This window comes from Capsicum annuum, chromosome 7, assembly GCF_002878395.1.
Source record: "Capsicum annuum cultivar UCD-10X-F1 chromosome 7, UCD10Xv1.1, whole genome shotgun sequence".
NCBI classification, from domain to species: Eukaryota; Viridiplantae; Streptophyta; class Magnoliopsida; order Solanales; family Solanaceae; genus Capsicum; species Capsicum annuum.
Window position 1 is genome coordinate 201,600,398 of NC_061117.1, and position 15,655 is coordinate 201,616,052.

The following is a 15,655-nucleotide window of genomic DNA, read 5'->3' on the forward strand; positions in this document are numbered from 1 at the left end:
GTTGTATGTATATTATGTAGAATAGTATATATATTATATTGTACGTATATATATGCATATATTTCCTATAGAATATAAACTAGTATCTATTTAAATTATACATGCGTATATGTTTTCTAAAGTAGTACTCCCTTTGTTTAAAAAAGAATAACCTACTTTAACTTGGCACAAGGATTAAGAAAATAAAGAAGACTTTTGAATCTTGTGGCCTTAAATTAAAGTTGTGTCAAATGTACGAAAATTCCCTTTAATCTTGTGGTCCTAAACATGCCATGTGGGAAGTTGAAATTAAAGTATAGCCAAAAAAAGAAAGGGGTCATTCTTTTTTAAACAGATTAAAAAGGAAAGAAAGTCATTCTTTTTTAAACGAAGGGAGTATATATTTAGTGCATATACGTTGTATGTATATTATGTAGAATAGTGTATATATATATATATTGTATTTTACGTATATATGTGCATATATTTCCTATAGAATCTAAACTAGTATCTATTTAAAGTATACACACGTATATGTTTTCTAAAGTACTCCCTCCGTTTCATAATAAGTGAATTGCTGGAGTATTTTTTATGTTTCAAAATAAGTGAATGGTTCACAATTCAAGGTAGATGTTGAAATTTTTTTCCAAATTTATCCTCCATTAAATGTGCATTGGGAGCGATGTATCATGTGTCTTTGCTTTTTGAAGAGGGTAAAAATGAAAAAACATGATAAATTTATGTCTTTGCTTTTTTTTTCTTAACATGTGTGCCAAAATCCAACAATTAACTTATTGTGAAACGGAAGGAGTAGTATATATTTAGTGTATATGTGTTGTATATATATTATGTAGAATAGTTTATAGATTGTATTGTACATATATATGTGCATATATTCTCTATAGAATCTAAACTAGTATCTATTTAAGGTATACACGTGTATATGTTTTCTAAAGTAGTATATATTTAATGTATATATGTTGTATGTATATTATTTAACGTTTTAAAAATGTATATAGTTGTGTATATATTGAAAAAAATATGAAAATATGATTGAAAATTCCTAAGTGGACCGGTTCTGATCCATTTGAACACATTTTACTATTTGGGCCCGAACCAAATCGGTCAGTTTACAATGACCTGGTATTGGAACTGGCCCAAAATTGATAAATTTTTACGGGCCGGTGCCGATTTTACTCGGACCGGCCCACTTAACAGGTTTATCCGGGGGCATCTCAGAACCATGATCTAGAGATGGGTTGATAGGTGACGAAGTATTAATATGAAACATATTGTAAAATGAGTATTATATCTCTTTTGGGGATAGTTATTTAGTAAATTTTTGTAAAGTATTGCAAATGTTCGATCATAGTTTAAACTTTTAAGTTATTACAAATATTAGATCACAATTTAAAATTGAATTGAGGGTCAAAAACATATTTAAACTATTTTTTTTTTAATTTCATATCTAAACTATTGAGAGTGTGATTTTCTACTTGAAAATGATCAAATAGTTAGTGAAAAACACCTCCATAAATATTTGATGGTATGAGTATTACACTCTCTTTTATTTTAAAATTGCGATGTGACACTTCATGTTGAAAAATAATTCCGCTATGACAAAGTTAAGTAAATTGATATTAGGTTAGAGTTATGATTAAAGATTGAAAATTAACACTGTATAAATTAATTTGTTCTCCATTGTGATATGCAACATCTTTTTCTCCACCTTCTCGGTTGTGGCATTTGTATCTCCGACCTAAAAGGTGGAGTTCAAGATCTTTAAAATAAATAAAATAATGTACTAGCTAATAAAACTATTATATATGTTAGATGGATGAATATTTTATGGTCAAACAGGACTAGAAGTATTTGTAGACAAACATTTGGTCTATTAAAGTCTAAGTATGTTTCGCTAAACATTAGATGATAAGTTAGGTGTAAACTCACACTTTTAATGATTCAGATATGAAACTAAATAAATTAAAAAAAAATTATGTGTTTTTTTTAGCCTTTAACTCTTTAAGATTTTATAGGTCATACACATATTAAATAAATAGCCAAATATTTTATCTATAAAGTTGATTATTATATACATAAATATTTGATCAGATTAACTTGTATGATGAGTAATTTTTCGAAAGCTATATTTGCAAGATGCTTAACAATAGAACTAGAATATTAGGACTCATCTTATTGTTGAACAAGTTATTCTGAAATTATTATTCTGTTCTCAATGTGTAATAAAAATAAAAATATAATTTTGAGATAACTAATCCTAAAATAAGTTATCTCACAATTTTATCTCATCCTAAAATTAATCATAAAATTAATTACCACTTATATCTCATCCATCACACCAAATAATGAGCCCTTAATGATATCCTAAAAAGGTAACGCTATTATCATTTCACTTGGAGGAGGAGCGTGACCACGGTGCTTAATCAGAACTTAACCTCCGTTTTTTGACCCTTTAAATCAAAATCGGAGCGTCAATTTTAGCCGTTTAAGATCCAACGGCCACGATGGAGCGGACAATCCAACGTTTGATTTCTTCATCTCCAACGGTCAAAAAATTCAAAATACAAAAAGGCTGAAAGAAATTTCCCTAATTCACAACCAACTTTCTCTTCACCTTTTTTCCATATTCATCAAGAAATCTTCAAGATTCATATTCTTTTCACTTCTTTTGCGAAAATTTTCGATACCCATTTGAGAAAAATGAGTGTTCTACAATACCCAGAAGGGATTAATCCAGCAGATGTACAGATATGGAATAATGCTGCCTTTGATAATGGTGATTCTGCGGATTTTTCTTCGTTGAAACGTTCTTGGTTATCGGATTCCTTTGAATCTGATTTATCTACTAAGGAGAATCAGACTCCTTCGTTCAATAATTCATCGGTTAATCTGTCATCGTCTTCGATACCCTTCAAGCCACTTCACCCCAATGGGGCTCTGGAGAATTCAAGAATCAAGACTAAGAAGGCGATTTCGAAGAGTGGGAAGGATAATGATTTACGCGATGAGAAGAAGATTGATGAGGAGATTGAAGAAATTGAAAGGGAGATTAGTAGATTGAATTCGAAATTAGAGGCATTGAGAATTGAAAAGGCAGAAAAAAGTTTCAAGATTGTTGAGAAGAAGGGGAGGGTTGTGGCAGCGAAGTTTATGGAGCCAAAAATGAGTGTTGTTAAGATTGCGGAGAGTTCATCAATGAGCGCGAAAACGAAGGTGCAGAGTAGAAGGGGTGTTAGTTTAGGACCATCTGAGATTTTCGTTGGAACGCGACGAGGGTTGAGTATGGGGCCATCAGAGATTTTTGCAGGGACAAAGGGAGGGAAATTGGGGAAACAAGAGATGATTACGCCTATTCAGCCAATACAAAATAGGCGAAAGTCTTGTTTTTGGAAGCTTCAAGAGATTGAAGAAGAAAGGGGGAAAAGTTCTTCAAGCCTTAGTCCGAAATCAAGAAAAGCTGCAGCAAAAACTATAGCTTCATCAAGGCAGGCAGTAACTACAATTGCATCAAAGAAGAATTTGAAGAAGGATGATGCATTTCTAAATTCAGTTCAACCAAAGAAACTATTCAAAGATGGCGAAAAGTCTGTTCCTGCTAGTAAGAAGCCTCAGAGGCCGGGGAGGGTTGTGGCTAGTCGGTACAATCAGAGTACAAATCAGTCATCAGTAGTGAGAAAGAGGTCTTTACCGGAGAATGACAAGGATGAGATTAAGAGAAATGAAAAGAAACGGTCTTTATCTGTAGGGAAAGCGCGTGTATCTCAAACAGAAAACAAGAATTTAGGTACTGAAAGCAGGGTGAAAAAGAGATGGGAAATTCCTAGTGAGATAGTAGTTCTTGCAAGTACAGAGAGCGAGAAATCTCCACTGAGCATTACTGTGAAGCCTGATTTGCTCCCTAGAATTAGGATTGCTCGGTGCACCGCTAATGAGACTCCGAGGGATTCTGGACCTGCCAAAAGAGTGATGGATTTGATAGGCAAGAAATCCTTTTTTAGCAATGATGAAGATAAGGAACCATCAGTCTGTCAAGTTCTCAGTTTTGCCGAGGACGATGTTGAAGAGGAATAATGTGAAATAACTCAAATAAGGGGGAGAGCTCACCCCTTTCAATTTTCAGTCCTGCCTTTTATTTTTTGTTCATTCTTATATGAGGCTTCACGATAACATGTTTGGTACAATATGAGGAAGCGTTCTTTGGGCTTCCTCATACTAGTATTCTAGCTTCTGTGATTACATGTTTGGTACAATATGAATAAGGTTCTATGTTGCAGTATATGGCCAAGTTACTGTTTTACTAGTAAGGAAAATGGTGGACTACTATTACTTCTTGTTATGTACTATATTAGGTTGTGTCAGCTGCATTTTATTGCTGAGAGTTTACAATGGAAGAAGCTTTCTTCTTTGCTTCACAATTGTCTTTTGATGATAATATGTGATCTCATGCTTGATGGGGGAATTAATGAAATTTGAGATTTCTATTACTATTGTGACAGATTTCTAAATTCATAGAGTATGCCTTATTTTCAGAATTCATATTCTACCTGGCGCATTCCCATTTTGTGGGATATCTTAAGAATGTGTAGTGAGGCTTTTAAATAACTGAGTATGAAATAGCTTCTTCTCCAAATGGAGGACATTCAGTGACTATGTTTCTAGTTAAATGATGCTGCACTCCTATTGTTGGAGAAATCTTTCTGTATTTATCGACCTTATGGTCCTAAAGTGTCACATGATTTATCGAAAGTTATGTAAGTTAAGAAAATGGCTCCAAAAGGAAGTTACATTTTCCACCTCTTAAGAAGCTGCTAACCTTTTTGTTCTACAAAGAGAGGCATCTTATAGTGACTTTTAGACCCTTGAAGTTCTTAGCTACTTTCTTTTTTTAGTCAGCTCCTACATCCTTGTACTAATGTCATTTAATTTACAAGGGACTGAAACATATTACTATATTGGTTGAAGTCAATGCAACGCTCATATCAGTGTTTCATGCTTTAGTTGTGTCTATCCTTCTCATGGAGACTTACCTACATTATTAGTGGAAACGACCTTTTTTATTATATCATGGAAAGTAACTCCTGTGGAACTTATTATAAAAAGCATGTTCAGTTCTTCATAGCTGAGCCGGGGGTCTATCGGAAACAACCTCTCTGCTCCACTGGAGGTACTGGTACGGACTGTGTACATTGGGTATATTGTTGTTGTTGTTGTTCAGTTCTTCATAGGAACTCACAAAACTTGGCTAGGAAATGGATTTGCTAAGCAGCATTTTCCTTGTATCAACACATACTTCCCTTACAGTAAGCATTTTCGTCATATTATGCAAATGCACTAATAATAAAGCTAAGGAAATAAGAGAAACCCCTTCTGTTGTTGCTTCATCCTCTGGCCATTTCAATGTCTACAGTGGCAGTTGGAACGAGCCGACTGCCGCTGCTAAGGTGATAGAGTTCAGGAGATAAGAGGCGTATTGCACTGTAGCTAGGCACATGCAAACATTCCTTGAAAGTAGCATGCTTATCATGTCTTTGGATTGCAATTGGGATAATCCTTCTATTTGCATCAGCAGAAGCTTGCTTTGACCTGGATTTTGGAGTAGGATGACGATTCTCATATGTTGTTCTCTTGCAAGGAACAATTTTCCACAGCTCTCTAACTTAAGGATGAAGCCATATAATTCAGTTTATTGCACTTCTTATCTGTCTAATTTCTGCCTCTTCATTTGCACTTGAAACTACTAAACTCAAGGTTACATCAAATGGACAGAATGCACTATTGGATTTTATAGAGATACGTTCAAAACTACTACTATCGATCTTCGTGGGTTCAAGCCTTGGAAACAGCCTCTGGCAGAATGGAAGGTAAGGCTGTGTATAATACACCCTTGAAGTGGGGCCCTTTTCCGGACCTTGCGAGTAGCGGGAGCTGAGTTTTAATTCTTTAATGCCTCTGTAGCTATTACACCTTGGTTTCTCCTTTACTACCCATTGATGTGGCAATGTCATGTTTGAAAGTTCTTGATTCTTCTTCCTTCTTTTGTCAACTCATGTAACTATAGGAATTCCATATTTCCATATGCTTATAGGCAAATGAGTCATCTTGGTCATTTGCTAAGATCCATGTTCAAGGAAGAGTTTTTGACCCTATATTTTGTCCATGGTGAAGCAATTCTATTAAATGCTTCTGGAGATTCATGAATTGTAAGACAGTAGGAATCCCATCTGCTATAGGTTGATAATTTTTTTGCAGTAACTAGATGTCACAAGGAACAAAGCATTTGTAATCCATGACTAAGCAAGAGCTTTTGATCCTACATTTTGTCCTTGAAATATCGACTTGAAGAAATGTAATTCAACACCCCTCCTATACGTGTAATCTTAACCGCATTTGATCCTATATTTTGTCCATGAAATATCTATTTGAAGATATGTAACTCAACACCCTCCTATACGTTATATAACTCGACGAACTCATACAACAACAACTACGTCTCAGGCCACAGTCTCCAACAAGTAATGGAACTCGACAAGATCTTATACCTAATGTTTTTCCTTTGAGATTTGCACATCTTGAATCCAAATTTAGCAGAGTTAGAAAGCACATGTAACCAAAGCTTTAGTTATCCAAGCATCTTGAATAGGAACTTATGATAGTGATAATAAACTTATCAAACGTTGATTTTGATTCATATGAAATAATTTGAGCATTCAACTCAAAACAAACAATAGGCGGTATAACTTAAAGAACTTTATGTAGGGATGGGCATGCTATGGTATATATCGAACACCAGATCGAAATTGAATTTTTTATACCGCGGTATAGATGTTATGGTATTTGGTAGGAATTTTAAATTATTTTGGTATTAGGTATTTATGCAATAAATACCGAAATACCGTATACCGCACCGAAGTTTTTTAATAACATATAAAACCCATATATATATATATATATATTATATTTAGGATTATTAAATATATTTATACATCATTCATTAGCCAACTGAACACACAAGTAGCTTTTATTCAGAAATAAATTTTTTGGGAAGCTTATTATTTAAGGTGTGGCGACAGACCCTTGAGTCTAAAGGGTTCAGGTTGAGTAGGACCAAGACAGAGTATTTGGAATGCAAGTTTCATGACTTGCGGGCAGGAGGACGACGTGGTAGTAAGGTTGGATTCCCAGGTGGTGTGCAAGAGGGGTAGTTTCAAGTATCTCGGGTTCATGATTCAGAGAAATGGTGAGATTGACGAGGATGTCTCCCACCGTATTGGGGCGGGATGGATGAAGTGGAAGCTCGCCTCAAGGGTGTTGTGTGATAGGAAGGTGCCATCCAAGTTTAAAGAAAAATTCTATAGGGTGGCAGTTCGTCCGGCCATGTTGCATGGAGTGGAGTGTTGGTCAGTCAAAACTCTCACATCCAAAAATTGAAGGTGACAGAAATGCGGATGTTGCGTTGGATGTGTGGGCTTACTAGGGGTGATAGAGTTCAGAATGAAACCATTCGGGAAAAAATTGGAGTGGCTTCGGTGGAGGACAAAATTCAGGAAGTTCGATTGAGATAGTTCGGGTACGTGATGAGGATGGGCACGGATGCCTCGGTTCGTAGGTGTAAGCGGCTAGCATTGGATGGATTCAGGCGGGGTAGGGGTAGGCCGAAGAAATACTAGAAAGAGGTGATTAGGCTGGACATAGAGCAGTTGCAACTCACTGAGGACATGACCCTAGATAGGAAGATCTGGAGGACGCGAATTAGGATAGAAGGTTAGTGATAGTTTGGGTCGTTGGGGTAGGGCAATACTGGGTGGGTGGACTTTTCTTGTTATGCCACATTGTTGCATGCCTTATTACGTATTTATTTACTATTCTTTGTTTATTATCCTTGTGGGTGGATTAGTTATGCCTTTTCATCTTTTCCTATGCTTTATTTCAGATTTAATTAGTATCTCGTGTCGTGAGCTGGGGGTTTATCGGAAACAGCCTCTCTGCCTCATCGGAGGTAGTGGTATGAACTGCGTACATCTTAGCCTCCCTAGACCCCACTATGTGGGAATACACTGGGTTTGTTGTTGTTGTTGTTATTATTATTATTTAAGAGTACTATGATTAAGTTTAGGTACTGTTGTTCAGAGTTTGCATCTCGGACTATTCAATCGTGATTGAAATATTATTTTTGTGTAATTTAATAACAAAGATAGTTGTTAGCCTAATATGATTGAGATGTTTTTAAAATTTAAAGTTATAATTTTTTATATGAATATATGTAATTAGAAATCAAATAAAGTATGGTTACCGAGTTACCATACCGTAAAATATCGAAATTGAATTTAAAAATATCGAACCATACTGAACTAATTTTGTATGGTAATAACCGAAGTTACCATACCAAAGTTTAAAATTTCTTACCGTACCGTATCATATCCACCCCTTAACTTTATGAACCTTTTGAATATCCTTGCATACTCCCCTTGCGAAAAATGAACACATTGAATTTGGCCCATTTATATATTATTTCTAATGTCAATTTGAAATATGAAATTTGAAGTTAAGAGTTTTGTTAGAGGAACATTTCGCATGAAATAATATTTATTTAAAAATAATTTTTCATCTTCTTTTCCAAATGTCCATGTTCAAACTTCAAACACCACTTCAAAGTTTAAATCAATTTTTCAACTTCAGCCAAATAAATAGAGAAAATGGTCTCCTACATATGTATACTTTACACATTTACTTCGTCTCAAATAATTTGGCATGCTGCTATTTTACCTTGTCCATAAAAATATTGATTATCTTACTAAAACTTTTATTTTACCCATGCTGATAATATTCTTTGAAAGTGTAAAACAAGTTTGTAAGTTTCAAGAAAATATCTTAAAGGATAAATTAGAATAATTACCTTTTTTATTTATGATTTTTTAAGGAGCGTGCAAAAATGAAAGTAATCAACTAAATAAACGAAGAGAGTACTAGTTAGGAGGATCTTTTTTTCAAAAGAAAAAATAACTATTTTATCCTCATTTATATCATAAGATTTAATCTTTATTTATTAAATATTTACTCTAATGAAATGTTTGTAATCTGCGAAAAAAATTATTACTATTATCAACGGTAAAATGAAAAAAGTAATTAATTTTATCTTCAGCATAATTTGATACGTAACTATTCTTAAAAATCAGGAATAGGTGGAGAAGATGATAAACCATATTTTTTGTTTATTTATAGTAAAACTTAATTTATTTATTGAAGTATTCATAAACCATAATTTTTATTTATTTACTTAATTTATTTATTGAACTATTCATAAAACATAATTTTTATTTATTTATAGTTATTTATTTGAACTATCAGATATAGTAGGCAATGAATGACACACGTCGTCCCCCATCTTTTGGGTTTTTGCATTAGCTCACCATGAAAATTAGGGATTCTCACCTCTTCCACCAATCCACCTTCCCTTCTACACAGACGACATAGAATTTACAATTTTGCCAGTCAATGCTTAAACCCTAATTTGGGTTCGCTAAAACCCTAAAATGGTGGCAGCATGTTTGAGTGGCAGAGCAAAGCTTACCACTTTGACTTTTCTGTGCTGTTCTTGTTTTAATCGATTTAACTACACTGTATCTGTTGGTTTACACTTACACTCTTCTGCTAAAGGATTTCGGACATTCAACACATTGCATTTCTGTGGAAATTTCTTCCTTCACGTGAGTATTATACTATTCTTTTGGGTTCAGTTTCTCTTTGTTTCAATTTATTTCTCTGGTTTTGATTTGGCACGGAGATTAAGAAAGTAAATAACACTGTTTTGAGTTTTGTGGTGTGAAACTAAAGATATGTTGAAGGTACTAAAATGCCAAAAAGGAAAGAGGCATTCTAGTTTAAATGGACTAAAAAGGAAAGCAGGACAAACAAATTGAAATGAAGGAAGTAACACTTTCGAATCTTATGGTTTTAAGTAGAATGTACCAAAATGTTTAAATCTCGTGGTTGTAAATATGCTTGGAAAGTTTGAGTTAAAGGGTTTTCATTAAAGAAAAGTAAGACAAATAAATTGAAATGGATGGAATAATAAGTGCGTATTTTTGTTGATTGTTGGTGGAATAAGCAAGGAAAGGAAAGGGAACTTACATGATATGCTAAGGTCTTTTTATCCTTTATGTTTTGGAGTGGTTGTGTAGGCTATTGTTTATTTTCATCGAATGAAGCTTGAGAAATTTAGTTTTCTTTTTCGTATTTATTTATAAAGAGCTGTTATATAAGAATTTCTTTATAAGTGTGCTAAGAGTTCTCATTATTAGTACAACAACAACAACAACAAACCCAGTGAATTCCCACCAAGTGGGGTCTGGGGAGGGTAAAATGTACGCAGTCCATACCGCTACTTCCGAAAAAGTAGAGAGGTGGTTTCCGATAGACCCTCGGCTCAAGATCAAGAATAGTTAACATGGTCATAGTAATACCTGAAGCAGAATGGATGGCATAACCGAGATAAGAAATGAGAAATAATACAAATAAAGCTAAGAGAGCCATGAAAATAAGAGCAATACGAAAGTAAAAAACAGTAAATAAGAAATAATAAAATGCCACCCCCTCGTAGTAGCATATACACTAACGTCTCCTACCAGTGAGCACAGTCGTAAACTTACTAAGCCGGCTACACCAGAGCTCCCTAACTACTAGCTATAACCCACACACATATTAACCTTCTACCTTAATCCGCGACCTCCACACCTTCCTATCTAGAGTCATGTCCTCAGAAAGCTGTAACAGCCCCATGTCTGCCTAATCACTTCTTTCCGGTATTTCTTCGGCCTACCTCTACTCCTCCTGAAACCATCCAAAGCTAGCCTCTCACACCTACGAACTGGGGCATCCGTGCCCCTCCTCATCACATGCCCAAACCATCTCAGCCTTCCTTACCGCATCTTGTCTTCCACTGAAGCCACTCCCACCTTCTCTCGGATAATCGTATTCCTAACTCTATTTCCTCTAGTAAGTCCACACATCCAACACAACATTCTCATTTCTGCTACCTTCAATTTTTGGATATTGGAGTTCTTGACTAACCAACACTCCGCATCATACAGCATGACCGGACGAACTGCCACTCTGTAGAACTTGTCTTTAAGCTTTAAGGGCACCTTCTTATCACACAGCACTACTGAGGCGAGCCTCCACTTCATCCAACCTGCTCCAATACGTTTAGAGACATCCTCATCAATCTTAGAGACATCCTCATCAATCTCACATTCCCCTGAATCATAGACCCAAGATACTTAAAATTATCCCTCTTACAAACATCCTGGGAATCCAACCTCACCACCACTCCTTCCTCCTGCTTCGAGTCACTTAATTTGCATTCCAAATACTCTGTCTTGGAGCTACTCAACCTAAACCCCTTAGATTCGAGGGTTTGCCTCCAAACCTCCAATTTTTTATTCACACCCCCCGCATCTCATTAATTAGCACTACATCATCTGCAAATAACATACACCAAGGCACCTCATCTTGAATACTCCGTGTCAACACGTCCATCACCAGCGTAAACAAAAACGGGTTGAGAGTCGATCCCTGGTGCAACCCTGTCTCTATCGAGAAATGATTAGAGTCTCCTCCCGCCGTCCTCACCTGAGTCTTCCCTCCCTCGTACATGTCCTTGATCACTCTGATGTACGCCATCGGGACCCCTCTCACCTCCAAGCATCTCTAAAGAACCTCTCTCGAGACTTTGTCACAAGCCTTCTCCAGGTCGATGAACACCATGTGTAAATCCCTCTTCCTTTCCTATACTTCTCCGCCAATCTTCTCACCAGGTGGATTGCCTCTGTCATCGAGTGACCAGACATAAATTCAAACTGATTCTCCGTAATGGACACGATCCTCCTCAATCTCCTCTCAACCACCCTCTCCCAAATCTTGATAGTGTGACTCCACAACTTAATGCCCCTATAGTTGTTGCAACTCTGAATGTCACCCTTGTTTTTATACAACGGAATCATCGTATTCTATCTCCAAGCCTCAGGCATTTTTGCAGACTTGAAAATGCTGTTAAACAAATTAGTCAACCAGCTCAAACCAGCTCCACCAGTAAACTTTCAAAAATCTACCGGAATTTCGTCAGGCCTGTCGCCCTACCGTTCCGCATCCTATGAATAGCCTCTTTGACCTCCTCAACCGTAAAACTTCTATAGTAACCGAAATCCCTATTATCCTCCGAGTGCTCCAGCTTCCCTAGCTCAATGCTTCTGTCCCCCTCATCGTTCAATAAACCATGAAAATACTCCTGCCATCTCTTCTTAATGTGAACATCCTCCACCAAAACCCTCCCATCCACCCCCTTAATGCACTTCACTAGATCGAGGTCACGACCCTTTCGCTTCCTAGCTTTAGCCAGCCTATACAATCTCTTTTCCCCGCCTTTCTCCTCTAACCCCGCATACATGCTCTCAAACGTTGCTGTCTTAACCGCTGTAACTGCTAACTTGGCCTCCTTCCTCGCTACTTTGTACACTTCCCTATTCACCTGCTTCTCCTCCTCATCCTTACTCTCAATAAACTTAACATACGCCCCCTTCTAACTCTCCACTTTCTTTTTAACTTCTTCATTCCACCACTAGTCCCCCTTATGCCGTCCTGCCCGACCCCTCGAAACACCCAACACTTCTGTTGCAGTCTCTGTGATGCAACTGGCAGGCCTATCCCACATAACATCCACGTCCCCCCGCACTCCCATACCCCCCTTCCCGCCACCTTCGCCCTTATCTCCAGCGCACTAACTGGCGTCAAACCTCCCCACTTAATCCTAGGTCGGCCCTCCCCGGCCCTTCTGTTCTTGCTCTTCTTGATTATCAAGTCCATCACCAGAAGCCTGTGCTGGGTCGAAAGATGCTCACTCGGGATGACTTTACAGTCCCTACAAAAGGCCCTATCCCCTTTCCTAAGCAGTAAAAAGTCAATCTGAGTCTTGGCTATCGTGCTTCGGAAGGTAATCAAGTGATCCTCTTTCTTCGGAAAACTCGAGTTCACAACCACCAACCCAAAAGCCCTTGCAAACTCCAATTCAGTCAAAAGAAATGAACTTTGATTCAAGCTGTCGAAGGTTCAACAATCCCGTTTCTTTGATCTTTAGAAGAGACCTGATCTATGAAAAAGTTATTTGGTAATGGTTGTAGTTTTTACGGTTTTCTCTTTTCCTTGTATCTTTTTTTTTTGGGGTGGGTGGGGGGGGATTGGATAGGGATAAGGATGTAAGGTCTTTGTACATGTTACCCTCTCCAAACCCCACTTGTGGGATTACACTAGGTATGTTGTTGGCATAGGGCTGGTGTGTGCTTGTGAATCGGGAGTTGGTTACAGTGATCGAGTTATAAGGCTTTAGCAATGAAGTTTCTTGTATGATCTAGTTCGCAGAACTAGATTCCGAAATATCTCTTGCAGAGTTTGAACTAGAAAGCTATGAACTGTAATTTGTGCTACGAAGGCCTGTTTGAGTATATGGGTTGGTGGTTAAGACTCTTTTCACAATTAACACAGAGAACGTACTGTTGAGATAGAGAAACTCTTTTTGCAACACTGAATTTTGAGGTGTTTTTCTTTTACTCTAGTCCTGTAAACAATGCATTGAGGGGTCATTTGGTTGGGAAACAAGTAATCCCGGGATGACTGATCCCGGGATTAGTTATCCACCCTCAGGAAGGGATAAAAATAACATTACAATCCTGGGATAACTAATTCCGGGATGAGTTATCCCGTGAATTTTATCCCAACCAAACATGGGATAAGTTTGGGATAAGTTCATCTTAAACTTCAGGGATTAGGTATCCCTTATTTTTCCTACCAAACGACCCTGAATGGATAAAATGTTCTGAACCCAATCTTGAGTCACTTGCTTTAGATTTTTCTGTTAGGGAAGTAGATTCTTTTCTTTAGTCGTTTAATGTTGTGATTTACTGCTAATTTCTAATACAGAATTGTATTAAATCCATCCCAGTTGGAGTCCTCCTCAATTGGCCAACTTTTTTCCCTGGTATTTTTGGCTGCTGCCAATCATTCTCAACCCAGGCATCCCACACAGAAATTGTGAATGAAGTGTTGGCAGAAGTTCTCTCGGTTATGGCCATTTCTCAAAGTTCAGGAGAGGAACTCTGTGCTACATATATTGATAAGTTTTGCAATGACAGAAATCTATCAGGAGCCATTAGGCTAGTACGGACTTTGCATGATAAAAATATCCCCCTTCACCCGAGTTCACAGAATCGCCTTCTGAAAACTGTGGGCGAGGAAAATGATATTGGCCTTCTATGTGAGATTTTCAAGGATCTGTTAGTATCTTACAAAATTCTGAATTCATCTACATATCTTATCTTTGCTCAAGCATTTATCAAGGAAAATGATGTTTCCTGCTTACTAAGATTTGTCAGGGAAATTCCGGAATTGATCTTTCCTAGTACGATGGTTATGAATAGGATCATCTTTGCCTTTGCTGAATGTGGACAGGTTGATAAGGCCTTGCTGATTTTTGATCAGATGAAGAATTTGAAATCCAAGCCTGATGTGATCACGTATAACACCATTTTGCGGATCTTAGGCAAGTGTGGTAGAATAGATGAAATGCTTAATGAGTTTGTGGCAATGAAAGAGGGTGGTCTAATTCCTGATATTGTTTCTTATAATACCTTAATTACTGGATTGCGAAAGGTTGGCAGGCTTCAGTCATGCTTAGTATTTTTCAGAGAGATGTGTGAGAGAGAAATTGAACCAGATTTGCGGACTTATAGTGCTTTGATCGACAGCTTTGGAAAATCTGGTAACATTGAGGAATCGCTTAGACTTTTTAATGAGATGAAGCACAGAGGTATCTGCCCATCGATTCATGTTTACAGGTCACTGATCAGTACTTTAAAGAAGATGGGGAAGTTGGAGTTGGCTATTGCCTTTTCAAATGAGATGAAGGAATCGATCTCAAATCATCGTGGGCCAAACTATAATCAACAGAAAAACAGATAGTTTAGCAGTTCAAAATTGATTATTGACACCGGTTCGAGTAATGTTTACAAAAAGCATCTGTTTGCTCCATGCTGTTGCTGCTGCTATCTTGAACAAGAAGGCACCTGTTGCGGTATGTATTTTCATAGAATATATGATCTCTTAGACATTAAATGGATAGTATATGTTTCTGTTATCATGTTTGGAATCTTGCTGTGCATATTGAAGATTAAAAAGATTTTCTTTTGGTTACAGGCCAGCAAAGTTGAAGAACCATAAGCAGCTATCCGGTCCAATCATACACTGACTTCCCACATTTGATGGTTGGAATGACTACACACAACTGAATTTTTCATTGTGTGGGTCCTTAATATGCTCTTATCCTGTATGAAAGGGGAGACGATATGCATTTAGTTAATGTTCAATGGTGTAAATATCAAATTAATGTAGATGTTGTAACCTCATTTATAGTTTGGTGCATCATGTAAGTGGTGCAAAAGGGCTTCTCTGCTGATTGAGCTCTTCTTCTTTCTTTTTTCTTTTTTTTTGCACAATAAACTGAGAGATATTACAATTGTATGGTGTGTTTACCTCCTTTTTCCCCCTTTGTTCTGTATCCCAATGATGTACTATATATTGTCATAGTTCACTGGAGGGCATAAATGATGGA

The 15,655-nt window shown here is 36.9% G+C and overlaps 2 protein-coding genes across 2 annotated transcripts; both read left to right on the top strand.

Annotated features, from left to right (window-relative positions):
• Positions 1–2,581: 2,581 nt before the first annotated feature.
• Positions 2,582–4,484, top strand: LOC107878315. Its single transcript, XM_016725250.2, has one exon. The coding sequence runs from the start codon at positions 2,701–2,703 to the stop codon at positions 4,069–4,071; it is 1,371 nt and encodes a 456-aa protein (XP_016580736.1). The 5' UTR covers positions 2,582–2,700; the 3' UTR covers positions 4,072–4,484.
• Positions 4,485–9,339: 4,855 nt separating this feature from the next.
• Positions 9,340–15,590, top strand: LOC107878317 (pentatricopeptide repeat-containing protein At1g11900). Its single transcript, XM_016725252.2, has 3 exons — positions 9,340–9,704; positions 13,969–15,118; positions 15,241–15,590. Exons 1-2 carry the CDS (start codon positions 9,531–9,533, stop codon positions 15,004–15,006), a joined length of 1,212 nt encoding a protein of 403 aa, XP_016580738.2. The 5' UTR covers positions 9,340–9,530; the 3' UTR covers positions 15,007–15,118; positions 15,241–15,590.
• The last annotated feature ends 65 nt before the right edge of the window (positions 15,591–15,655 follow it).

Coding starts and splice junctions, on each gene's coding strand:
- LOC107878317 (XM_016725252.2), top strand. CDS start 9,531: ATGGTGGCAGCATGTTTGAGTGGCAGAGCAAAGCTTACCACTTTGACT. Junction 9,705..13,968: donor GTGGAAATTTCTTCCTTCAC/GTGAGTATTATA, acceptor TTTCTAATACAG/AATTGTATTAAATCCATCCC.
- LOC107878315 (XM_016725250.2), top strand. CDS start 2,701: ATGAGTGTTCTACAATACCCAGAAGGGATTAATCCAGCAGATGTACAG.